General features: G+C 38.1%; 1 protein-coding gene across 3 annotated transcripts in view; it reads left to right on the plus strand.

The window, feature by feature from the left end:
- The first annotated feature begins 19 nt into the window (after nt 1-19).
- NNT (nicotinamide nucleotide transhydrogenase) overlaps nt 20-26,703 on the plus strand; it is a 41,316-nt gene continuing 14,632 nt past the window's right edge. The window contains exons 1-17 of one of the 3 annotated variants that reach the window (XM_066339272.1): nt 20-90; nt 1,009-1,203; nt 8,084-8,313; nt 9,425-9,642; nt 11,007-11,094; nt 11,710-11,798; nt 12,627-12,814; nt 13,623-13,756; nt 15,491-15,682; nt 16,577-16,730; nt 17,635-17,796; nt 18,552-18,662; nt 19,448-19,593; nt 21,044-21,239; nt 21,841-22,074; nt 23,922-24,082; nt 24,992-25,171. In XM_066339272.1, coding sequence (XP_066195369.1) covers nt 1,053-1,203; nt 8,084-8,313; nt 9,425-9,642; nt 11,007-11,094; nt 11,710-11,798; nt 12,627-12,814; nt 13,623-13,756; nt 15,491-15,682; nt 16,577-16,730; nt 17,635-17,796; nt 18,552-18,662; nt 19,448-19,593; nt 21,044-21,239; nt 21,841-22,074; nt 23,922-24,082; nt 24,992-25,171 — 2,634 coding nt within the window. In that variant the 5' untranslated portion in view covers nt 20-90; nt 1,009-1,052. Of the gene's footprint in view, nt 91-1,008; nt 1,204-3,712; nt 3,818-5,777; nt 5,907-8,083; nt 8,314-9,424; nt 9,643-11,006; nt 11,095-11,709; nt 11,799-12,626; nt 12,815-13,622; nt 13,757-15,490; nt 15,683-16,576; nt 16,731-17,634; nt 17,797-18,551; nt 18,663-19,447; nt 19,594-21,043; nt 21,240-21,840; nt 22,075-23,921; nt 24,083-24,991; nt 25,172-26,703 lie in introns of those variants that run through there. The other 2 variants (XM_066339274.1, XM_066339273.1) reach the window with 2 other exon arrangements.

Consider the following 26,703-nt stretch of genomic DNA (forward strand, 5'->3'; position numbering starts at 1 on the left):
GCGGACCCGCCCCCGCCCCGCCCCAAGGTCGGTCGGAGCCGCGGCGGCGGCACCGCGGGCGGGAGCGCGGCGCCGTGTGGGGCTGAGGCGGTGCGTGTGCGGGGCTGTGTGCGGGGCTGTGTGCGGGGCTCCCTGCGGGGTTCCCTGCCGAGCTCCCTGTGGGGCGTGTGCGGGGCTGTGCGGGCTCGGTGCGGGGCTGCGGGAGGAGCCTGTGCGGGGCTTCGTGCGGGGCGTGTGCACCCCGTCGTGTGGGGCTTCGCCGGTACCGCCCCGTTCTCCCGGTGCGTGTGGGGGCCAGCCGCTGGTGGGGAGAAGGCAGCTGAGTCCCGCTGTCGGGGGGAAGGGAGGGAAGGAGCGTGGCAGGATGGACGCGCGGGAGGAGGCAGGTGGCCGGGGAAGGGGCCCACGGGAGCGGGGAAGTGGCGGCTGTGGGGTGTTCCCCGAGCGGGGAGAGTGCATGGCGAGTGACGAGCCGCCCGCCCAAGGTCGTTCGGTGGCCGCGGGCTATAAATAGCGACGGGAGAGGGAAGGGGCCGCTGCCGAGGGGCCCCGGCGGGATTCCGGACGAAGAGCACATTCCCGACTCCCCTGCCCGCTGCCCGGCTTGTCCCGCCCCAAGTGCGTGCTCTGCTTGAGCCTCCCGGGCGTCTGCAAGCTGTGTCCCACCCAGGGACACTCCTGAGGGAGCAGGGATTGGAGTCGTTTTTTTGGTGCCTTGGGGCGCCGCGGTTTTCCCGTACCACAGACCCTGTTTTAAACTAACGGTGAAAAGAGAAAATGGTCTTGAGTCAAAGGAATGCGATCCCCACGTCGGCTGGTCGCGCCAGTTGCTTTGGCCTTATTTAATTAGGAAAAATTTGATTTTGTTTTCTAGCCAGAAAGATAAAGGTGGTGAGGAATGATTGTCTCGTGGCTGCTGGCAGTCGCCCGGTCCTAAACCTGCTGCGTTTACATACCTTCCATCCAGTGCCATTAATAACTCTTGATTTGTTTTCACATTTGCTGTAGGGATTCCATACGTGGCAAGGAATTTGTTGTGAGGTCTGGGTGCAATGGCGAGCCTTTTGCGTGTTGCTGTCAGTGGGTGCTCAGCTCCTGTTTTTGGCAGTGTGTTCCCACCGAAGGTGCATTCGACAAAGATGCCGTGCTTGCGAATGTTTAGAACCCACCAAGTGCTTGGGTCTCAGGCAGCTCCAAAGCCAGGTAAATTGATTAAAGTGCTGTAAATAACATTTAAAAAATCCCCATGAATATAAATAGTTTCTTTTTTCTCTTTCTTTCTTTCAGATCTGCATTAGTACAGAAAAGACTTAAAATAGAAAGAACACTTAAATCATGTCAGCAGCATACTTGAGTCAGTTGCAGCACGATTTTAGACTGGCTTTATAGGGCTTATGCAGAAGGTGTTTGTGTTTATTATGAATGCTTTGGATCCACATAGTTTTTGGGGTTACAGAGTCTGAGCTCCTGCTAATACCTTCCTTGCTTGAAGGAAGTGTTTAAAGAAATGCTTTTCTTAGTTAAAAGCCTGAGTTCTCCATGAGTTTTGGTAGTTTTTGTAGTACAGCTCTTTGTGTGCATATGAGAGAAAGTACAGGCATCACAAAGACAGCATCTGCTAGCATGAGTATATGAAGACATTGTTATCACATCTAAAAGTTCCCTTACCTTTGTTTAGGAAACACTTTGAAAAACTATTGATCTGGGTCTTCATGTCTAGGGTTTGTTAGGGTATTTGCACAAATTGCATTTTAGCAGATAATGGACAAGTTCAGGTATTTTCAGGGGAAAAAAAAGAAAAACTGGGAAAGGGGGCACCCTTGTTTCCAGTTTCTAATATGAGCCTGGTTTAGGAAGATCAGACAATTTTTTTCCTCTCTTCTATGCTGTGCATAACCTGACAGTTGAAAGACTGAACAATACCTAATGCAGGTTCAATGCTATTTTTGCCTGTTATTACTGCATGGGTCATGTGTCCCTTGGAATTTAGAGAAATTTAGAGACTCTGCTTCCGTGCAGATGTAGGATCTTCTTCTGCAAAAGATTAATGTGAAGAGTTGGACTGATTGCATACATGATGTCTGGTTCTTTCAAATGTAGACAGTGGGTAACTGCATTAGATACTTGAGAGTATTAGGGAAGTACTGCTGTTGGAAACAAGTGTCTGTGAAAACATGGGACACAAAAGTAGCACGTAGTAGCTCTGAGAAGTCTATGTTGCATAGAATTTGTGGCAGTACTAACAATGAATGGTGCATTTTGTGGTCCTTTCAATGACTGAAGATCAAGGACTGTGGTGCTTGGTGTCTGAAGATTTTAGAGCTTCTGAAGAAATGTCATGAGAGGAAGTTTCTTTACTCTGAGGGCTCCTGATAAATCTATTGCTGTTGCGTGGTGAAACCAGAATTTCTTTGCTAGATTAGAGCTGCTCCCATTTTTTTTTCCCCACGTTAAATGTCTGAATGAAAGAGACATCTGTCAGTCTTCATATGGCAGATTGTCCCTTGGTTGGGAGCATAAACTGGAACATGGGAAACTAGGTTCAAAGTTCTTTCTGAAGTATCCCAGGTAAGTGTCCTTATTTGAGTTTGGAATCAATTTTTTATTTGACTTTGACCAGAAATTTCATCATGAAACTGAAGAATCTCTTCTATTTTACTGAAATTGGTATGCTATTCTGTGTGTGTATGTTCTCATTTTTAAGAATAATTTTTGAAAAATTTTCCAACAAGGATGGAGAATTCTGGTTTCTCTCAGTTGTTGAAACATTCAGGGTTGCCCTTCAAATCTGTTGTGTGGAATCCCTTATTTAAGGATTAGTAGTTTTCATGAAATGCAGTTATTTAATATGGAGAATTACAAGTTTGGTAGTCTTTTGGTTGATAATTAAGCTGTCGTTGTAGTACGCTTTGGTGACATGTGATTTGTCGTTCGGTAGAGGACAAGTCAAGGATAAAACAGGAATTTAATGACAAATTAGAAGCAGGGCTATTGCTTATATTTATTTTCTACTTAGTCTTGAATCAAAATGTAACAGATAACTGTGTTTTATTCTTTCAGAAATTAGCTTTGATTATAGTAACACTTGGTAAAATCACTGTATCGCTAAGAAGAGTAAGTTTTCTGAAAAGACTAGTGTCACAGTGATTCTTCTAAGGTTGTAGTTATTACATTCCTTATCTCAGATTAGCTTTCATTCCATCCAGGCTATGCTATGTACAAGAGCAATAGCTGCTTGAGGAGAAGAAATACTGAGATACAGAGTCAGCTGAAAAGTAAACTTGGAGCATGGATAATTTTCCTACTGCCAATTATTATGCTGCTGCTTGCTTGTTGGAAACTTAAGAACTTTCATACAGGTGTGAAAAAGTATTCCCATAATCTGTGCCAGATGGTCTGGACCAGCTGCTGCAGAAACAAATACAAAACTTTCTGAAGCACTGGGAAAGGTGCAATGGGAGTGACTGACTCTAAGCTTCCTGCTATACTTCCAGATTAGTTGGTCCTACAACTCTGTGACTTTTACCCCTCTCTATTTTGGGATTTTAAATACCCTTTTTATTTTGATGCTTACTTCTTAAAATTTCACATTTTTTCCCAAACCTGTAACAGTTGATTTTCAATTAGTCCTCTAGGCAAGCTTCTTTTAAATTATAAACAGAAAATATTATTCTGTAATTTCATTTTTTTAAAAAAATTCCTTATTTATGTAATAGGCGGGATCAGGTGTTCGTTTAATCTTCTGTACCATTTTTTTTTTTCTTTTTGCCAACATCATATTGCTGTTCTTCGGAATATGTCCTCATCTTCAGAACAGGTGAGATGGTTTGTTTAAAGGTTATTAGAGTAACATAAAAAGTAAGCATCCTATTTTCAATCCCAGAACACATGGTATGTAGTCAAAACTTCTCCTTTATCTTTTCCCAAAGTCACTCCCTGTTGGCTGATACTACTTCCCAAAGTCAGGTTAAGGAGATCAAAAACCTGTATTTTCTGCTATAGTTCTGACTTAGAATCTTCTCTAAGATTCTTGTAGATAAAAGTCACATGAAGAAAGTCACTGTTATAGCTTTGTTTACTTGAAGTTTGAATATGTCTTCATTACGCAGTAAAGATTATGGTAAGGGAAGGAGAAAGTTGCTTCTTACTAGTTTTTCAAAGTTCTAAGTCATATATATGCCACAGAATTTCACTGGAATGTGTATTCCGTTCTAAGACCTGTGAAATGTAATGATTCTACTTCTGATAGGGGCAGAATCTAAGTACTGTGTATCTTCTACTCAATATATTAAAAAAATTTAATGACTCAAAAAGGTATATGTGTATCAGTCAGTATTTGGAAGATGTCCAATGATGTTGTAAAGCAGTAAGTCTCTAAAATATACTCAAGGCAGTTCTTAAAGAGATTATCTGACATGAAGGATTAGAGAGACAACTTGTAGACTTCACACTCTCACGTAACTTTAAACCCCTGGCAAGAATAGCAGATGAGCTTCCTCAAAATAAAACCTAAATCAAGGATGTAAATTTATAATCCTAGGTTTCAACCTTTTAAAACTATTGACTGATGAAATTGCTGAATTCAACAAACCAAGTCTGTGTTAACTACAAAGCTTCCTCCAGCTGGAGTATTGATTGTACCCTGTTGTGTGTGCCAGTGCAGACAGGCAGCTGGGACAGCCACAAACTCTTGTCTAGAATCCAAAGGGTAAATTTATTTCCATTGCTTTGCTGATGGGGTATTGCTGAAGCAGCACCCGGGCAGAGGAAAACAAGCGGAGACACAGGCACCAGTAAATCATCAGAAACCTGCTGTTCACATGGGCTTATCAAGAGTTATTTCCAGCTGAAAGGGAGCTTTGCAATCCTCCTTGCCAGTGTTCAGCTTTTTAACCCTTTCTTCCCAAGACCTGTACTGCAGTTTTAAGGTAGATTGTTGGTTTTAAGCTGTAGATATCTTCTCCATTAGATATCTGCTTCCATATGGAAGCTCAGGACAGTCTACTTGAGAAGTGTCCTATACCTACTGTAGCTAAAATCTGGCAAACTTACAGTTTGCTTATGTATTAATTTGCTTTTGTGTTTATGGGTTACTGGAGTTGTGTAGTGGGACAGGGAAGAAAAGTAGGTGAGGCAAATGAGACTTGTTGAAATACTTATCTTGGATTTGATCTCCCAGAGCTCTGGAGAAGAGCATGTTCGTCAGTGCTGGTCTGTGATCATTCTGTTTACTAAATAAGATGCAAGCACTTTCTATCTGAAAGAGTTGTGCTAATTTTATTTGCATCCAAGATGTATACCGATAAAGAAGGAAATGAGGAATGAGGAAACCCGTCTAGCATGTAGTGAGTGTATATTTCTGTCCTGTTACTCTTAGCCATTTACTCTTCTATTCTGGTTCTCCACACAGAGGCAAGTGAGCAAAAGGAAATTAGAAGAATCTATTGTCATTTGAGCCTTAGGAGCTAAAAGAAGATTTGCTTGAGTAAAAGAAAATCTTTGGTCAGATGTCTTCGTGTCTTTAAATTTGCAGTTATCTATTTCCTTTATGCTAGAATTTCTTCCTTCCCTCATCTGCTCCTCATTTACCCTCCCTCTTTTCCCCTTGTTTTTCACTTCCCCTATTTTCCCCCATGTTTCCCCCCTCCTATCCTCCCCTTTGGCATTCTTGTGCTACAAAAACTTGAAAAAGGAGAAAGGGAAGATAGACCCTAGAGCTTTATCCTCTCTGAAATTCTGATTGGTCTCTGTTATCCTAACAAATTTCAATCTTCTAGGTTTCATTCCTGCTTCTAAAAGACAAGAGAGCTCATTCCCACCGAGTTGATTTAGTGAAAATCAGAAGCAGGACTTTATTGTATAGTAATTAGAAGAGATGAGGAGAAAAGTATCTTCAAATGACAAGGGTAATTTGACAGCAACAGTTACCACAGCTGGTAACAAGTGGTTAGTGCTGCTGTGGTAGGTATGGCCTGAGCTGCACGGCAATGTTTAGATTTGGCATATGCTGGTGGAACAAATCCTTGCAAAGCTGTGGATCTGTTGTTTTACATGTGCATTTTTGCTCCTGTTGTGACTTTATGCTGTATGAATGTTTGTTTTTCTGAATTTGAGTGTTGTCTTGTGATTGAAACATTTCAAATGTTTTCCAACATATAAAACATTAAAACAGTTCTACCTTCAAATTATTTGTTACTATTTTATTAGTGAACTTTCAAAGATGAAGCTAAAATGAAAAGTGAAAGTAATTAGAATCATAGAATCATTAAGGTTGGAGAAGACCTCTAAGATCAAGTCCAACCTTTGACTGGACTAAGTGCCACATCCAGTCGTTTCTTGAATGCTTCCAGGGATGGTGACTTAACCGTCTCAGTGCTTAACCATCCTTTCAGTGGAGAAGTTCTTCCTGGTATCCAACCTGTACCTCCTGTGGCTCAGAAAACCTCCCCTGGTGCAGCAGTTAGAAGTAATGAACTTCTTTGTCTGCTGAGCTTTCATTCTGTCTTGTTAGATGTGTTATTTTTTTTGAATGAGTTAGTAGGCTGAGAAGTATAAGTAGATATTTAAGTACCAGTTCTTAGAAATTCTGTGCTGTTTTTTCAGAATATAACAAGTTGACAGTATCTTGAGAATTTCTAACTGAAACCTGTAGTCCAGGTTCAATTTCATAGGTAATTAATTTTGATATTTTAAATCTAAATCTTGTTCCTCAAAGTCCTCATATTGTATGTTTTAAACTTTTTTTTGCATGTTTCTATCTCAAAGTCAAGAGGAGCCCTTCCTAAAATTTACGTTCTTTGTCTGTTACAATTTTTTGTATCACAATACATAGTATTGTTGAACAATTTAAAAAGAGATTTGTAATTTTAAACAAGCCTGTCATCCACTTCCTCCCCTTTTTTAGTTTTGGGGTTTCTCTGGTGGGTGTTGTTGTTGTTGTTGTTGTTGTTATTGTTGTTGTTGCTTGATCATTAATATGAGTGACTGCTTAGACTGCTCAAATTATAGTTCATTAATATTCATATGGTGTAATTGTCTTGCACAATAATGTCACAATCCAGGTTTAAATTCTGGATAGATGGGAGTGAAAGCTGGTACAGGATTCAGCCTGTGTGTTGGACTGCATGCTGCCAGTGCAATTGAATCAGTTTATTAGTTTTACATATGATTATTCTGCTTGAGCCTGTGTATTCATAAATAATGTATTTAAACACTTGTTTGGATCAGAGAAGTTCACCTCCTGTATATGAGACTGAAAGCCCCCAAACTACTCAAATGAAATTAGATGTTTGTAATTTGAAAACTTTAAAACATAAATTTCAGCTTCAACAGTTTCCTGGTGTTACTTAGTGGAGCTTTGAACAAGTTAAGACAAAGAAATAACTTCGAAGAGAAATATTTTTTAAGAAACTAGTACTGGATATTCCATTATTCCTCAGCTACTTCTGAATTCACATTTTTCTTTTCTGTCACAACTTTTACCGTAGCTTATTGATGTAGTTATGCCTTTTAATATGCTTTGTGGTGCATATGTTGCATTTAGTAGTAGCGATTTGGTATAACTTTATATACATTGCAAACTGTAATGTATATTACAACTATAATTTAATATACACTACAAACATATTCAGTTAAAATGCAGTTCCACTGTTCAAGCTCATTTATGCCTTTCTTCACAATAACCTGGAAGTGACTAGAAAGTGATTGAAATCCTGGCCTGAGGCAGAATGTTCTTATCACCAGTACACCAGGTATTGTGTAAATCAGAATGCCAGTTACACAATCAAAATTTTGTAAATGTCAATGGGTATGAACTGCACCAAACACTTGTTACTGCTTGTGTGGCTGATTGTGCTCATCTGCTGAGTGCTGAGAGAACAAGGATCTCTAGGAAGATGGTGTAATTCAAGGAAATGTAAACAATGTTCCTAGAAAATAGCATTCTGCTTCCTCTTCCCTTAGGAGGGAGAATTGCTAAGTGTGACATGTGTCTGCATGTGTCTGTACAACATTGAAGAGTGTCCCTTATATCAGCTAATTAGTATTTAGTACACTAATGCTGTCTTATCTGCCACTCTTACAGGAATTCCTTATAAACAGCTGACTGTAGGTGTCCCCAAGGAGATATTTGAGAATGAGAAGAGAGTGGCTCTGTCACCAGCTGGAGTTCAAGCCTTGGTTAAGCAAGGCTTCAATGTTGTGGTGGAATCTGGTGCTGGAGAAGCTTCCAAATTTTCTGATGACCATTACAGAGAAGCTGGAGCAAAGATCCAGGCGACCAAGGAAGTCCTGGCTTCTGATTTGATTGTGAAAGTAATTGCTTTATTAGTATATTTCCTATTACATTGTTTTGGAGAAATGTATGGGTATTTTTTTTTCTGATAATCTGTGAAAAGTTCAGTAAATAAGGTCCTTTAAATTAGTGTTTTCCATTTTTATTACTGATTAAAGCTTAATTATTTTTAATAGCTCAAGTGTGCACTTACACTAAATAAGATAGTAAATGACAGTATTGAAAAAAATGTGGATAATTTCTTGGCAAGTTTTTTACTATCTAAGAGTTGTTGTGTTTTCTAGAGTGAGGTAGACTAGTTCTGGAATCTAACCAGATGAGATCCCTCCTCTAAGAAATCTTTTATCCAAAATCGGTAACATATAACTCTAGTTACTCTTTAAATAGAGTGGTTTGGGATTTTGAAAATATGATTCTGTGGCTTTTCTGAATTCCACTGCAAAACTGTGCTTAAAATTTTGAGAAAACAGCTAAAAGCAATCTTATTTGAGAGGTCTTAGGTTGTGCAGAGTCCTGAAGGAAAAATAAAAAAAAAAAGAAAAAGACCTTTGCCTTATTGAGGCTTCCCTTAGTTGCTCTGTTTAAAATTATCCCATCAGCATTGAACTTAGAATTTCTGTGAGCTGCTTTGTGAACAGCCCTTTAAAGTACATTTCTCTTTGGAGAAAAGTGAGAGACTCAGAAGTGGATATAGATGAAGGTCATATAGATGAAGGTGTCTGCTGGACATCTGGCATGAAATGCCCTGTATGTAGTCATGCACTGCAACCTAATTAGTGCTTCTTAGTCTGTAGAGTTTAATTGTCATATCTGTTGAGTAATCATTTTGCTTAAAAATGGTGGGTTTGAGGGTAGCTGTCTGTTATAGACCAAGTGACTGTTTAGTTAGAAGTCATCAGGTCTTTCTGAAGGTGTGTGATGACAATTTTTGCCCTGTCATCAATCCACCCAGAGCCAATTCCATGATGTAGACTGCAGCTGAGAAGTGTTGTATAAATAGCCTTTGATATACTTTCTTCCTCCTCTACTTTTTGGATAGGAATGGGCAGTTTTGCAGCCTGGGAGGAAGGAAGTGGAATGTGTTTTGATTTCTGTCCTCTGATTAACTTGGAAACCTCTGTCTTTTTTCAGGTGAGAGCTCCTATATATAACTCATCTCTAGGTGTACATGAGGCAGATCTTTTCAAGACAGCAGCGACCCTGATTAGTTTTATCTACCCAGCACAAAATCCAGACCTCCTGAAAAAACTTGCAGAAAAAAAAGCTACAGTCTTGGCTATGGATCAGGTTCCACGGGTCACCATTGCTCAGGGATATGATGCACTTAGCTCCATGGCCAACATTGCTGGGTATGATTATTTTTTTTTATTTCACTAAGTGTAGCTGGTTTAAAATCATGTGCTTTGATATCAGTTATATCTAAAATGATTCTACATCTCTACCATCATGCAGAGCTGTTTCAAGCAGGGTGGTGTTCAAATTTCTTAGGATTAGCTTTGCAGCAGATCAGAGCAATACTTTTAAAATAAACAAAACTGAACACAATTCTTTTAATGCCTTGACTGTTTTGTCTAGTACCTTTTTGCTCTGAACTATGTTATCTTGAACACAGATTGTCTGTCATGGGGATCTGGTGTTGTTCGGAGCTAACTAACCCAAACACCACTCAGTGTGAATGCAATTGCCCTGCCAGTTAGAAACAAAAGACCAAATATTGTCAGACCATCTCCATGCTTTGCAACTGGAATTTTAGGTCTTGCAGTGAATTAAAATATCGCTGTACAACATTTCTTTTATTGGCTTATTTTATTTTTTAAAGTTATTATTTTTTTTACTTTTTACTTAGGTGATGTCTGAGGCATAAACCATTGCAAAGGCTGTCAGATTTTGTGCACACAAACAGTGTACCTCCATCCACGTTAGCTCATGTTTTCATCTGGTGTAATTTTACTAAAATACAGAAATTCATAATGTATTTGAAGGCATGAAATATATGAAGTGTATTCCAAATTTGAGCTACTTTTATGGCGTACGGACCTTTCTGCTAGAGATATGAAAAAGAGTAGAATGGGACTATTGGACCTTAATGCTGTTAGTAAAAATGTAAGAAAATATGCCTAGATGTTAAGAAAAGACAAAATTACATGTTAGTCTTTGTTTTCAGGTAGCGCTACTAGTGTTAAATTGGTGTCCAGCCACCCATTCTTGGATGGGGGAAGTGAAGGTTATTTGCCCTAAGCCATATAGCTCTGTGAAGTTTGGGTCAGAATACCTCTATTGAATGTGCCCGTGCTGGCCTAAGTGATCTAACTGCAGAGTAACTCTGGGTTTTGCAATTACTTGTTCATGCTCCCTTCCGTAACAAGCCTCAGGTTACAAACTTGGAAGGTAGTTTTAAGGACCACAGAGTTAAGTTTTGGCAAGTTAGGCATTTATTTTTCAGGTAAAAATTTATTTGTGAGAGTGAATAGTTGTAGACATCCATTATACTGCAGTCCAAAAATTATGTCTGAAAATGTGTTCCATGATTTGAAAAAACCAAAAAAGACAAGAAATATGAACAAAAATATAAAGCTTGTGTTCAGTGGTAAAATACTAAGCTTGCTTTATCCTACACATATCTGGTCAAATGTTCATCTTTTAGATTGATGTAGTGAATGGAATTTTACTGAATCTGAGAAGGCACTGATATATGTTCATCTTTGATTGACAGTTACAAGGCTGTGGTCCTGGCAGCAAATCACTTTGGTCGATTTTTCACAGGTCAGATCACAGCTGCTGGTAAAGTTCCTCCAGCGAAGGTAAGTGCAGTTAAACACATACTGTGGCAAAAGAATGTGTGAATTTCTGAGCAGAGGTAGCTGTTGCTGAAACTATGTTAAAAGTTTCTTTTTCCTGCCTTTGTTTCTAGAGACTTTAGAAGTCACTGTAATTATTCTCATACCACTTTTTGTTCACATTGGTTCTGGTTTTATCCTGGGAATAATAGAATAATTTGAGTTTTATTTAAGTTTCCTTAGTTTTAAACATCAGATTAGCTATATAGAGTTGGATTTTTGGTTTTTTCAAAATAGGAGAATGTAAGGAAGCAGTTAAGAAAATTCAGAGATATTGGTAGTCCTGGTGCATTGAGGAGTGCAGTGGAAAGGTTTACTTGATTGGAATTACAGGATTGGGTTGAAGAGAAAGGAAAGTAGAATTAGGGAGGGAAAAAAGGAAGATAAATCAAGGAGCAAACCTGTGTTTACTTAGATAAACTATTAGCTACAGAAGAGTTGGCACTTATATATGTGTAATTAGGAGTTACAGCTTTTGAACTGTTGGATGTATTGAACCTATAACTCTGCCGAAGTAAATCTGGTTTTATCCTAAGGTATCTTGTTTAAATGGCTGCTTAATGAGATTTATCATTCTAGGTACTGATCATTGGAGGAGGGGTTGCTGGCCTGGCTTCTGCAGGAGCAGCAAAATCAATGGGTGCAGTGGTTCGTGGATTTGATACAAGGTAAGGGTATCATCAAGGGTGAAAATCATCAAGGGTAACATCAATCTGAAATTACTTTAAGATTAAGTTGTTTGTGGCTGTATTAAGGTGAAATACTTGGTACTGCACTGAGTCATAATTCACTTCCTACTGTTTTGATGCCATCATTAGTCCTTCATTTTTTATTAATTTTAAAATCTATCTAAAACTTTTCCATTTTCATTTTAATTCCTTTCTTAAGCACTCTAGATGCTTCTTTGCAAGAACATTTCTGTTTAATTCTCTGCGTGTTGAGACTGTTCACCTAACACTGAAATTTAGTCTAATTATTTAATATGATGTCATACGATGCAAAATAAATTACAGAATATTAACAAGCTACAAGTCCAAACACCTCTACCCCCTGGCAATTTTCCCTGTGAAAATAAGACTCACCAATACTTCCAATCTCACAGTTAAAAGACAAGGTCACAGGTTCTGTGCTTATCTCCCATTTTAGGCCCCTTAGTTTGGGCTGTAGATTTACCAAGTCATGACAACAGAAATGTATGAGGAGAGTTAATTAACAATGCCTCAGCTTTGAGGCTTTTCTTGGAGCAACTCTGCTGACTACACAGGAAAGCATGGGCGGCCTTCATTCCTTTTTCAAGTCTGTCTGGAACCTAAGTTTATCAATGCAATTATTTTTTGCAATGAGTACAGATAGCTGAGGACTTTTGTTATGGTCTCCTTTATACTAGAATATGTTTTACACCTCTTGTCTAAAGATTGCTGCCAAAACCACTGGTAAAGTCATTATGTATTTTTAAAGTAGTGATGTTTCTTTCATGTACAATTTTCTTTTTCAAGAGCTGCAGCCTTGGAACAGTTCAAGTCTCTTGGTGCTGAGCCTTTGGAAGTAGACTTAAAGGAATCTGGAGAGGGACAAGGTGGTTATGCTAAAGAAATGTCCAAAGAATTTATTGAAGCTGAAATGAAACTCTTTGCCAAACAATGCCAAGATGTTGACATTATCATCACTACAGCACTTATTCCAGGTATGTTTTATGTGAAAAATGCTAGTTTTCATTTCTAGGCAGGTTGTCAGATTTTTAAGTTGCATCTGCATGAAAACAGAGGTGTTAGTGAATTATGTCTGTGTGAGCATGTACCTTTACACTTCTGTGATAAAGGTCTGGTTTTCTTTTTTTTTTTTTTTAACTTTTTAAAACTTTTGTGTTCATAAACTATCACTATGACTGGAATACCATTATGTTTTCCTTACTAAAAGAGGAGTAGATAGTAATAAAGTAAGAATATATAATTCTCTTGCATATCTGCATATCTGTTGCATCACTGCTACTCCTGCTACTCCTACAACTTTGCACTGGACCAAGTCTGATTGAAATGGTACTGTCCTTTGTAATTGAAACATAGTAAGCAAGAGCTTAAATTTTAATGCTTTGTGTTGCACAATATCTTGTATTTTAATACAAGATGTTGTATTAAATCTTGTATTTTAATAATTTACAATGTATTTGGTTTTGTTTTTTTTCCTTTGGGTTATGATGGGAATTGTAAGATTGAATATTAAGACTATCAGTTTGCTGGCAGAGTTGGACTTATCTTTGGTAGATTACCATGCATAACTTTCTTGTATGCTTTTGGAGCAGGGTGTTCTAGCACCTCTTCTACCTTCATTAAAAAAAAACTTCTGTGGTTTTTTTTTCCTAGGTACTGATTACTTGAAAATTTTGCTTACAAAATTAAAGCTTATATATAGAGCAAAGAGGAGAAGTAATCTCCTAAGTTCAACAGATAGAAAGCTATATTTTGTGTTTGATTTGCTGTGCCTTGTTTTGTCAGGCAAAAAAGCTCCAGTCTTGTTTAAGAAAGATATGATTGAATCAATGAAGGAAGGTTCAGTTGTTGTGGATTTAGCTGCAGAAGCAGGGGGAAATGTTGAGACTACAAAACCTGGAGAGATGTATGTTCATAAGGTAAGCATTTTAATCTGCAGTTAATTCTCAGTTTACCTGAACTTCCATGGTGTTTTGTAAACTGTATGCTGAAAATGAGCAGCTGCATTTTCAACAGCCTTTCAGCTGCTTTGGGCTGAAGTAATTCTTTAGATTTGCATTTGGTCACTATTTATATGCATAATTTTGAATATTTTAAAGAAACTAACACCTTCGTACAGTGTTAGTTTGGAGGTTAATGGATATTACAATTAATAGGGGAATACTTGCTACTTAAAATTCCAAGTCCAGTGTTTGTCTCTTCTGAGTTGAAGGTGGGATTTGATATCTATTTCTTGGTATATCTGAAAAACACAGCAGTAGCAATAAATTCTTTGACTTGCTTATTACCTCCCATGACTGGAGATTAATATTCTCTGTCATAAGTCAGCTAAGCAGGTCCAGACTCTCTGTGTTTACTTCAGTACAAACTCTCTGTCTTGCTCAGTACTATTTCAGCTTCAGGAGGATGCTGGCTTTGCTTGTCTTTATCTTCAACAACATGAGTGTGTCTCCCATAGAGTAGCCAAAGCACCTGAAACCCAAAGTAGCTGTAGCATAAGTTGGTCTGGACTGAACTACTTTGGTTTTGCTCCAGTTCCTTTGTTCAGTTGAGAACTTGTCTTTCTGCTTTTTTAGGTTTTGTTTTTGGTACTTATGGGAAGTCTGCTAACAGTTACAGAAATCTAGGTGATGAGATTTATAATAGCAGATTTCCTAGGCTGTAATTTGGTAATGAAAGGATATAATACCTTTATTTGGGAAGCCTGTAGGACACTACTCCATGATTGTCATTGACATAACCAGAATTCTATTTGTATATCTCAAAGAATCACATGTTGCATTAGTCTTTGTGGCTTTCTAGGGCTTTTTATGTCATTGCTTTAAACTTGAAACTAGGGAATGTAGAAGACAAGTGAGCAGATACTTGCATGAAAAGCGTTTAGGGAACACTTTTAGTCAGAGGAGTATTACCCCTGGATTTAGTGTATTGGCTCTGTGCTGTGGAAAATAGCAGAGGTACAGAACTATTAGAGTTGTGCCAGAGCATTGCATTAAGAAGCCAGAGTTGTGGAAGCATGCATGGATCTTAGCTATAAGTTGTGGGAGCAGTGTTTTAATGCAGGCCTGCTTTGGAACACCCAAGAGTGTATGCCAGCCTCAGCTTCCCATTCCTTACTAAAGTCTTACATCCTTTAGTTCTCATTCGTTCTTTAAGCAGTGAGGATATATTAGGTTACGCTTTTATGTACATAGGAACTCAGGCATATTACTTGCACAGCTCTGAGGGAGCTCCCTTCACTCCACTGGCATACAGGAAGTTGTCTCCAGTTCTTGGCTTCCAGAAAACTGAGAAGATGCTAAGCATTAGGCAAATTAATCTGCTACCTGCTTGCTTAAAGGAGTTAGGTTCTGAGAGAATGTAGGATTTGGAGAAGACAAGCTCTTGCACCATTGTGTCTTGTTTTTTGTGAAGTCTTGTTGCTAATAGAATTTAAGATGCTGGATTTGATCATGTTAGATTCTGTAGCTGTTCTGAGTGATCTGTGCCTAAGTTAGTAGTGTCAGAGCTGCAGATAGCCAATTTAGTTGGGGCTATAAACAGAGATAAGTGAAACAGTTTGGATATATATTTCCAGAATGATATACTGGAAGAGATGATGTTTTTTCAGAGATTGTACAAATCCTTCTTATTTTACTTGGATTTTTTTTCAGGGTGTTACACACATTGGCTACACAGATCTGCCTAGCAGAATGTCTACTCAAGCCAGTACCCTGTATTCTAATAATATTATCAAACTTCTAAAGGCTATTAGTCCTGACAAAGAGAACTTCTACTTTGATCCAAAAGATAACTTTGACTATGGGACTCTCGATCATGTTATTAGAGGAACTGTAGTAATGAAGGTAAGCCAGTAAATACTCTCTTCTGAATTTGTGACTACAGACCTAACATTTATCATTTCTGTCTGTTCAAAATGTGTTTAGAGATACTACATGCCAAGAGACTTCAGAGGTGGCTTGGTGGAATGTGTGGGTAATTGTGTGTTTATTCAACTGAAAATTCATCTTTTTTTAGTCTTGTCTTCTTGTCAAGGCTAAACTTAATGTGTTTACTAATGAAAAATAGGGAAAAGAGAAAGTTTGTGTGTTTCATGTGATAAAAACATAGCTTTTAAAACATATTTGAGGCTTTACCAGACCAAAACATTCTTCCAGAAAAACATTCTTCATTTCCTAAGAAAACAAAAAGGTGTTCCTTTTATAGTAAGAGGAAAAAACAATGAAACTAGAATATGCAGAATACTTAAGACATTATCAGAAAATAATAAAATAAAAACTCAGGGCACAGACTTCAGCTCTCCCAGACCATTCAAGTGGTGTGTACAGCTCAGTGCTTATAGCTCCACAGAGGCCTGAAGAATAACAGGAAATGTAGGATTATCAGCCTTGGTTCCTATCTAAGATCTGGAAAGGCTGTGATTACAGTTTACATTTGTAGCAGATTTTGTTATTTGCAAGACTTTGTTCTATTTTGCATAGATGTTTTTCACTTAAGGAACTTGTCTTCACCAGGTGCTCTTGGACACTAATATCACATCTTGTCTGAAGAATGTGTAAACCAGTATGATTAAACTTGGTCATGCCCTGCAAACTTCTGCTGATGCAGAAAAGGAGCCTGTTCCTGGGCATGGCTGTAGGTTCTTAGCACTTGCCTGAATTGCAGGATTAAGAAGAAAAGGCTTCTTTAAGTACTAAGCATCTGCCATGTTAGGCATAACTGTAAATATCTCTTGTCAGGATGGCAAAGTGATTTTCCCAGCACCACCACCAAACAACATTCCTGAAGGAGCACCAGTGAAGCAGAAGACTGTAGCAGAGCTGGAAGCAGAAAAAGCAGCTACTATTACACCTTTTAGAAAAACCATGACTACAGCATCTGTATACACAGCAGGTAGGCAACTTCCATATCTAGAGAATCAGTCTAGAGTACTTCTTATTTCATCAATACTTTTAAATGACCCATCATCTAGCACATTCAATTGAATAATTGTTTGGGAGAGCGGTTGACTGGCTGGTGTATCCTGGTGCAAAATCAGTGTAGTGTAAGAATTGCTTGAGAGGGAAAATAAAACTTCTGAAATTTTACTGAAAGTACTTATATTTCAACAAGTGCTGATTCATTCTCTGTGCATATATGTTGTTCGGCTCTACCTAAATATTAATAAAATGCTTAAAATTCTGAAGGATTCCTGCCAGGACGGTGCTTATACTTTGCAACAGGATCTGTTCAATGTCTTTGCTTTCTTCAGATTTTACTGTATTGTGTGAGTCTTAAATGACCTCAATCTACTGAAGTATTGGAAATAGGACATTTGCTTTGACAAACAAGTATTGGCTCTTCATTTCATATTTTACTCTCAGTGCGTCAGAACTTCTGCATGAAGTAATTAATGAATTCAGTAGTCCTAATTTTAATCCCTGTTCTATGTACATATGCTCTGATATGTCCAAGTAATATCTCAATGTAATTGTGATTTCTACATTTTTTCTATAGAACAAGAGAATGACAGGATTCAGTGTTGATGTAGAAACCTATCTTTGCTGCATTGTGTGCATGTGTAACATATATGTGTGGATTATATTTATGGCTTTATCTTCTGTTACAGAAGAAACACTAGTACTGAAAGAACTTTGTGTATTTGTATCATTTGACAAAATTATCTCCCTGATTTTGAAACCAGTCCATGCAGAGAACTCCATTTTACTTTTGTGTCAGTACTAGGCTGATGTTGTATACAATTTAAATGTAAGAAGTCATTGAAAAGTTACAAAGTTTTCCTATGCTTTCCTTCTAGGTTTAGCTGGTATGTTAGGGCTGGGCATTGTAGCCCCTAATGCTGCTTTCACACAGATGGTGACAACATTTGGCCTCTCTGGAATAGTAGGGTACCACACAGTGTGGGGTGTGACTCCTGCTCTGCACTCCCCACTCATGTCTGTGACTAATGCTATCTCAGGTAAGTGACTGTCGCACAGCTGCTTGTTTTCTACTTGGAAGTAGGCACAAGTCTTTTACCTGAATTAGTACTGCTGTGCATATTGAGTTTACTTTCATAAATAGCAAGGACACCTGAAACATTGTATTTCTGAGAGTATGATTTTTTCAAAAGAAAGGCAAATGTGATGCTGTATCTTTTTAATTTTTATAAGTACTTTTTTTTACACTTATTGCTTAAAAGTTTGTTTTACTTGGAGTGCTGCTGTCTCCTTTCACAGACTGCATCTTTCCTCCCATCTCTCCAAAAGATTGCCCTGAAAATAACTTATCTTTCCTTTTTTTACTTTCTTTTATTCATCTCCTCAAAGTATGTGTTTTGAGAGAAGGAGAAAATAAATCCTTAAATACCCATAAGATTCATAATTCTTAAAAATAAGATTTTATTTATATACGTTTGGTTATATGTGGTTGGTCACAAGTGATGTACTTTGGTGGTTCAAAACAAAGTTTCTTTTATTGAACAAATACTTGGCTAGCTCTGAGCCTGAGGCACAGTGTTCTTCAAAACTACTTTCATATACTATTTTTTTTCTTTTGAAACATGTTTGTATTCCTGAAAAAGATGGTGGTAGTCTTCCTTTAAGCATCAATGTGTAAAGTAGGGGTCAGTGTTTGAGTTGACTGTCCAACAGCTGAAAGTAAACTTCTTAGAAGTATAGAGCCTAAGGTTACACAGTAACCTTTTCCAGTAACCCTTTTTTCTCTTTTAAATAGGTCTGACTGCAGTTGGTGGGCTGGTACTGATGGGAGGACACTACCTCCCTGGCAACATTGCCCAAAGCCTAGCGGTGCTTTCAGCCTTTATATCTTCTGTCAATATTGCAGGTATGTATGTTAGGTTTTCTCCAAGGAACTTCAAGTACTAGTGTAATTTTTAAATGTTGTCTAGCTATTTAATAGTATAATTCCAGAAATACTACTCTGAGAATAGAATCTGAGAGCATTTATCAATAAAAACCCATCACACCTCAAATTTTCAGAGTAGTTATTGTATGGTATTTTGCTTACCCTGTGGAGTAACCTTTATTAGGAAATACTTAAATGTGCATTTTCCTTTCATATTATTCTTTGGGTGATGATTATATACAATATATTTTTTGTATAACCCAGGAGGGTAGTTGTAGAGGATTTGTACTTGTATTAATTTTCCTACTTGAAATATATACTACTGGCATAGAACAAAATTCTGTTTCATTGAACTTTAGAAGTTCCAGCTTCAATAATAAAAAAGACAAGAAAGTGAGCAGTGTTTCTTAGACACTGCTTTTGCTAGAGTAGGTGGGGACAAACTGTGATAAACTAAACTGTGGCCTACAGTCAGTGTGGAGTATGGAGCCAAAGCAAGTCTTCCTTTTCTTCTGAATTTCTTCCAAAGGCTAAATGAGACAGAAAGATCTAGCCTTGATTATACCTTTGTTTCCTGGTGGTTTTCTAGGTTACTATCTTTATTGGTTATACTTTATATACAAGGTTACTAGCTATATTGGTTATATTTTGTGTACTTACTGAATTGTGTGGTAATATGTTATTTCTAAATATTTCTCTTATAGCTTGGCATGTGCTTGATTTCTGATTTTATTTTTTTAAGATTATTCCTTTACTTTGTCCAGGTGGCTTTTTAGTTACACAGAGGATGCTGGATATGTTCAAACGTCCCACAGACCCTCCTGAGTACAATTACTTGTACCTGCTCCCTGGTGGTGTATTTGTAGGAGGCTATGCAGCTGCTCTCAGTGGTGGCTATAACATTGAACAAGTAAGAAGATAACTTCATGGCTCTTAGCCCAGTGTTCAGTGTTATGTTTCTTCATGCCTGTTCTGTTGAGGAGTAAATAACAAATAATCCAAGGTCTTTCCATCAGCTGCACGTTCCCACAAGGCCAATCTGAAGCTGATTAATTGTAAGCTTGCAGTTACATACATAGCTAACATACTTTAAAAGCTCTGTTGTAGTTTGGTTTTGCAAACATAATGCAGGTGCTTTTATTTATTGGACTGTTTTCCTAAATTACAGTCTAAATAATATTATAACTACAGAAATCTGTCTTTGTTTTCAGTGTTTCTGAAAGTTCAACTTGGCATGACAGTTAAAAGACATGGGATCAGTTTTCAGCACAGCAAGACGTACACGGATTTTGCCTATAGCACATTTTATAGTAAACTTTTGTTTGCATTTGTTTTAATACTAAGAAAATAAGAAAAATCAATCTGTATTGCCTTGTGCATTTGGAAAAAGTGAATCCAAACATATGGCAGGGGCTTGTAATGTATTTGTGCTTTTTCCATTATCTGGACATTTATGGTTCACCTTATGTAAGTTTGTTTATACTTTTTACAAATGACAGTATTAGAATGCCACAGAATCATTAATGTAGGAAAAGACCTTTAAGATCATGAAGTCCAGCTGTCAGCCTTGCACCACCACCACGGTGCAGTGGTTTCACGACATGGTCACCACTAGACTGTGTCCTCGAGTACCACATCCACACTTCCAGGGATGGTGACTCTGCTATGTTCCTAGGCAGCCTGTTCAAAAGTTCAGCCATGCTTTCCATGAAAGAAAAATGTCCTAATGTTTCCCACGAGCAGCTTGAGGCCATTTCCTCTTGTCCTCTCACTTTTTACTTGGGAGATGAGACCAATTCCCAGCTGGCTAGACCCTCCTTTTGAGACATTATAGCGAGTGATAAGGTCTCTGCTGAGCTTCTTTTTCTCCTGACTGAAAACCCCCAACTCCTTCCTCATGAGACTTGTGCTCCAGGTGCTTCACCAGCTCTGTCTTTGTCTGGACTTGATCTAGTGTCTTAATTGGAGTGTTTTATTGCTGGTAGTTCAGAACTATCTAAACTATTTTTACTCCAAATTTGCCATAAAAAATTTGGAAACAAGTTCTGTAATGAACAGAACCATTTAGCTTTGAGTTTCTGCTAAAGGAAAGACTGCATCTGAACTGATGAGGAAAATTAGTTTGGCCCTAGTTAATATTCATTCTTCAGATAAAAAAGGTTATCAAGTGAGGGAAAAGGTTTATGTAGGTCACATTTTAATTGGCCAAAAACACATCCTATATGACAATTTCTTGCCTTCAACTGAGAATTGTGATTTAAATACATTCTGGGGAAATCAGCTCTTTTGTGTAATAATCAATAATTGTGTATTAAGGCAATTTGCTACTACTTCATACTGATTGTTTTCTTATTTTAAAGGTGATGTATCTGGGCTCAGGACTGTGTTGTGTTGGTGCCCTGGCTGGTTTGTCTGCTCAGGGAACAGCTCGTCTTGGAAATGCTTTGGGTATGATTGGTGTTGCAGGAGGTTTAGCTGCAACTCTTGGAAGCCTTAATCCCTCACCTGAGCTGTTGGCACAGATGTCAGGGGCAATGGCACTTGGTGGGACCATAGGTATGTGTATGATGAACTAACAGTCTATGTTCCTTGCATGCATATATGCAACTTGTATGTATATAAAATACCGTATAGCTCACAGGTGAATTGACTAACTGATATTTGTGGCTTGTGCAAAATTATTTTGCAAATGTGTGAACAAAATATCATAACTTTCAGGGCTTTTATTAATGCTTCAGAAAGTGATAAAGAATGGGCTGACTGGTGGAAAAACAGGAGCACATCATCTCTGATAGGGAAACTGTGTCCAGAGGTAAATGATCTTGCCCAGCTTCATACTTCTATTCAGTTCCTGACTGAATAATGCCAAATTCCCTCTTACACACTGTGCCTGTGTCACAGAAAACAATTAATTTCTCAATATTTAGTGAAGCTTCTTAGCACATGATATGCTTTAATCTTCATATTTTTCATGATGTTCCCCTTGCACAAAATACACGTGTGCAGCCTTCAGTTCAATGCTGTATCAATTTCTAGTTGTAACAGGCTTGCTTGTGTGTGTGTAGTCATTGCACACTGAACCATCCTGTACTAATTCCTAGCTGAACAGGTAGGTTGTATTTTTTAAGACTTCTCTTCTGTCTTCAACTCTCTATAGGTCTGACCATTGCTAAACGTATCCAGATAACAGATCTGCCTCAGCTGGTGGCTGCTTTCCACAGTTTGGTTGGTTTGGCTGCTGTGCTCACCTGTATAGCAGAGTACATGATTGAGTATCCTCACTTTGCCACCGATCCTGCTGCAAACCTCACCAAGATTGTGGCATATCTTGGCACATACATTGGTGGAGTGACTTTCAGTGGCTCTCTTGTTGCATATGGAAAACTTCAAGGTGAGACCTTCTATTCAGAATTAAATATTTCTTAAAGGGTTTTTCTTTCTTCAGGATTTAGCTCTACTTTTAGACTGTGGTGTAATTAAAAAGAAACATTGTATTTCGCACCAGGTAAAAGTTTATATGTTTAATTTTTACAGGTGTACTTTTTTGTTTCTAATTTTGTGTCATTTGTGTACGGCTTTAGTTATGAAATGTTGTCTTCAGTGCTTGGGCATATGACTACTATTCATCTTGTTTAGAAATAAGTTTTGCTTTGTTGTTAAGACACTACCTGGTGCTTTTTCTCGAATCAATTCTATTGAACTTTTATGATCACAACTTTGTATTTCTGAGCAGGCATTTTAATTGAAACTCTGATGTGGCTGGGTTCAGTGAGCACTAGTAATACTTCTAGGATTTTGTTCTTAACACTGCAGCCTTCATTGAGGTAGGCAGCTTGCTGTATTGAGGTTGCTTCACTTGAAACCATTCAGTTCACTGTCTATTTACTGCTCAAACTCCATCCTCCATGCCTCTTGCTGTTTTAGCAAATATGCTTTTTAAGTTAAATACTCACTAATTTCTGATTCTTATGCATGTGAAAGTTTATTTTTTGCATTTATTTTTGGTTTTGTAAGCACACAGTTTTTGAGAAGCTGAGGTAATACTTGTAATAAGAATTTCAGGCTAAGAGCTTCCTGTTACTAATCCTGTTGTTAACTTTGCAATAGTTCCTTTGGGAAACATCTGTTTGCTTTCTTCAGTTTGTGAGACCAGCCTTGAAGGAGGAAATATGACAAAGATGGAAAGCTGTCTTCTCTAATAATCTTTTGAAGGATTTGTCCTTAGTATGTATTTCTGATGTATCTCTGCTAAGTAATTATTAATTTATTTCTTCTCGATTATTTTTTCTGTATCCATTGTAATGCCTCAGTGGTTTGTGTGCATGTCCCTGGTGAACTTCACTGCCTGTTTGAGCCTGCTCTCCTGTTTACTTTTTTCTCCCTTGCATTTTCATATCATCATGATACGAAATATGAAGCTTGTAAGCTTGTCTATACTAGTGAACTACTGACCCTATGGCATGGAAAAGGGTAGTAAATCACACACTTTGACACCCCTGAGGCCATCTTTCCCTAAAATTCAGCTAAATTTAGATAAGATGCTGTTAATTCTGATGTAAGTAATTACAGGGAAACTTACATTGTTTCAACCCTTTGTCATGTGGTTTGAAAAGAACCAAACTCTAGTATGAAATGAATGTGACTGTCTTTTTAAATTGAATCACACAAATACTGAACCTGCTTTCCCCCTCAAGTTTCTGCAGGTGTGGGAAGCTGTGGGAGATCCGTGTGACTGAGGGTAGTTGTGAGACTAATGCATTTGAAAGCAGGAGTGTTTTGTACTTGGTGTTATCTGTGTAGTCATACTTTTTTAAGCACACAGTTTTTGAGAGCCTGAGATAATCCTTGTGTAGAAGTCTCAGCTAAAAGCTTCTTCCTACTGTGTGTCATATTTAACATACAAAGGCCTGGAGACAAAGTGAAAGAGCTTTGTTGAGGAAAAATAAAAAGGCTTTTCAAAAGGAAAAGAGATCTTTTGAATATTCTGGATCATTTCAGTGAAATTAAGAAGTAAACAGAGTTTAAACAAGAGTATTTGAGAATCTAGAGGAAGTTTGAATATGTTGCAGTTCTGAGTTCAGCAGAAGATCTCAGCTTCAACTAACTTGTTTATCTTCTGTGCCTCCCTTTTTCTGTTTTGTAATTTCTCTTTTGCTGAGATATTCAGCCTTCTCTGAAGGTAAGAAACAGGCTTCCAGGAATGTACATGTTCATGTCTGCAAATGCATTTGATTGCAGGTATCCTGAATTCTGCACCTCTTCTGTTGCCTGGTCGACATGCATTGAATGCAGGATTGCTGGCTGCCAGCATTGGTGGGATGGTTCCCTACATGATTGATCCTTCTTATACCACTGGAATTAGTTGCCTGGGTTCTGTATCAGCACTCTCAGCCATAATGGTAAGTTGAGGAATTGCAGAAAGTGAAACAAGTGAAACAAGGACTTTACTCTCCAGTTTTGCAAGTCTCTTTATGGATTATATTTTACCCTGCTGAGTCACAGTGGGTGTGGTGGCTGCCTGTGTGGTAACTTGCAGTAGCAATAGCAACTGACTTTTCTAGATCTAGCTGAAAACAAGAACTGATCCAGAGAACTGGAATGCATTTTTATAATTACTTTTTGCATCTATTGATTAATGAAGCTTTTTTTTATGACAAAGTGATATTTGAGAAGACTTTTTGGAAAGTTAAGCCCTAAAATACTCAAAAGAGCTCTGGATCTACAGACTATTGTGATACCTTCTTAAGATGACTTTGGTGTGTAACTTCCCCCATTCACTCACACCAGTTTGCACCAGTGTTGCAACATTTGCCTTGAATATTGCCATTCTGTAAACTGAGTCTTGCAAAGACTGCTCAGTATGAATGGCTTAATGGTATGAACAGTTCCATGGAGCTGGTAGGATAATTTTGCAAGTTAAAAAATATGTGACTAAGCAGAACATGAGTATGGTGGTGTACCTTTCTGTCCTCTCTGAAAAGCCAGATTTGCTAAGTCCAATCCTCAGGCCACAGCCCAAATACCTGAATAGGTTCTAAATAATTTGGTAGTGGCCTAGAAAGGTTGTGGATGTCCCATTCCTGGAAGTGTCCAAGACCAGTTTAGATGGGGCCCTAAGCAAACATGATTTAGTGGGTAACATTCTTGCCCAAGGCAGGGCAGTTGGAAGTAGCTGATCTTTAAGGTCCCTTCCAACACAAACCATTCTATGATGCTATATTTATTTTTCAATGCTGCAGGCTGAGTGTCTTCTCTGTGTGTTCTCTTTAGTCATTGCTGACACTGAAGTATTTTCCTTCCTTCTCCAGGGTGTCACTTTAACAGCAGCTATTGGAGGTGCTGACATGCCTGTAGTTATTACTGTCCTGAACAGTTACTCTGGATGGGCTTTGTGTGCCGAGGGCTTTCTCCTGAACAACAACTTGCTGACCATTGTTGGTGCACTCATTGGCTCCTCTGGGGCCATCCTCTCTTACATCATGTGTGTGGTAAGAAGTCAACAGAAACTGCTTGTTTGCTGAGCAATGAAAAAAGTTTTACCATGTTTCTTAGGAAGATAAACCATTGGATTTCAAACTCTTAGATGTTTATAGACTAGAAAATTCTTGATTGAAACCGTTGGACTAGATGTCAGTCATTTTTCTTTGGTTTAGTGAGAGACATATCTTAAAATTGAGGAAAGCCCTTGCATTGACTTAAGCATTAAGTCAATCTGAGTTCAAAGAAGTATAATTACTTGTGGTCAGCTGTTTACTTTTGAGTCATACAGCTTCTGAAATGTGGTTAAATTTAAGCTAGATTTAATATGTAGCAGGAGATACTTCAAGTAGTGTGTTTGTGTAAAAAGCTGTTGGTTAGCCAGTGATTTACCGTTTGGTTTTTGGAGTGCAGGAAGGTGTGCGCTTTTCTTCAGGGCAGCTACTTCAGAGTACCACGGGGTGGCAGCAGGCTCGCACGAGTTCAGTGCTGATGCGCCTGTGTGTCAGCAAGGCTGAGCTTCAACTCGGTGTGAGTTGTATTGCGTTATTAGTAATGACCTTGTTTTTTCTGGAACATTTGTATTCAAAGATGGAGAGGTAATGGTTTAAAGAAAACTGTTCTCAGTGCAACAGCTGCCAGCCTAATTCTCTCTTGTGTAGTTTTGCTTCATTGCTGCCCTTGCGCTCTGGTGTGATCGATTCTCCTTTCTGATGTTTTCTTCTGGTCATCTCTAGCAGTCATCTTTTACTTCATCTCCACTGATAAATAGTATAGTTACCATGTTAGGAGTGTTCAGTATCATTCTTTTTCATCATTCTTGAGGAAGAATTTCAGAAAAGCTTAGAAAGGTATTGAGCAACTACGTGAAAGTGAGTTCGAACGAACAATTCCAGATATGTATTTCAAAGAACTTTGTTCTTTCTTAAACATTTTCCGTCTCCTTATCAAAAGGAAATCAAATTATGTAGCTCATATATTTAGTTGTATACATTCAGGATTTTTGTCCATATCAGTGGAAAAATAGTGCTTATGGGTAACACAGGTATGAAAACTCTGTTTCTTAAGGACTGAGTTCTTGTAAACCTTAGGGAAAATGTGAACTGTTTGCTATGTATTTACCAGTAATCAATCTATACCTTGATTTTTCTTTTACTGTCTCCTTCTGAAAGGAGAATTTGGCATTAATTAAAAAAGGAGAATTAATATTGCTCACCTCTCCTGGCACTCACAAGAGAGTTTTGAAGTACTTACAGAGTTGGTTGGAGGAACCCAGGTAAATAGGAAGCCTTGGGGAGTAGTTAGCAAAATAGTGACAGAGTGGCTTTCCTCTGTGTTTCTCAGATTACAGGAAGTTTAGTTTTTGAGGTAGTGTCTAGAAATCTTGTGCTGCTTTATATAAGCTTAGACAACTGAAGTTCATCAACCAGTAAAATGAAAATTATTTGGTATGATTTCTGCACAGTAAGCAGAATAACATGCTCTTAGCTCAGAGTTTTTCTTTTCTGCTTTATTTCCTTTAATAGAAATCATTACTTTTAAA

The sequence above is a fragment of the Sylvia atricapilla genome, chromosome Z (genome assembly GCF_009819655.1).
Source record: "Sylvia atricapilla isolate bSylAtr1 chromosome Z, bSylAtr1.pri, whole genome shotgun sequence".
Taxonomy (NCBI): Eukaryota; Metazoa; Chordata; class Aves; order Passeriformes; family Sylviidae; genus Sylvia; species Sylvia atricapilla.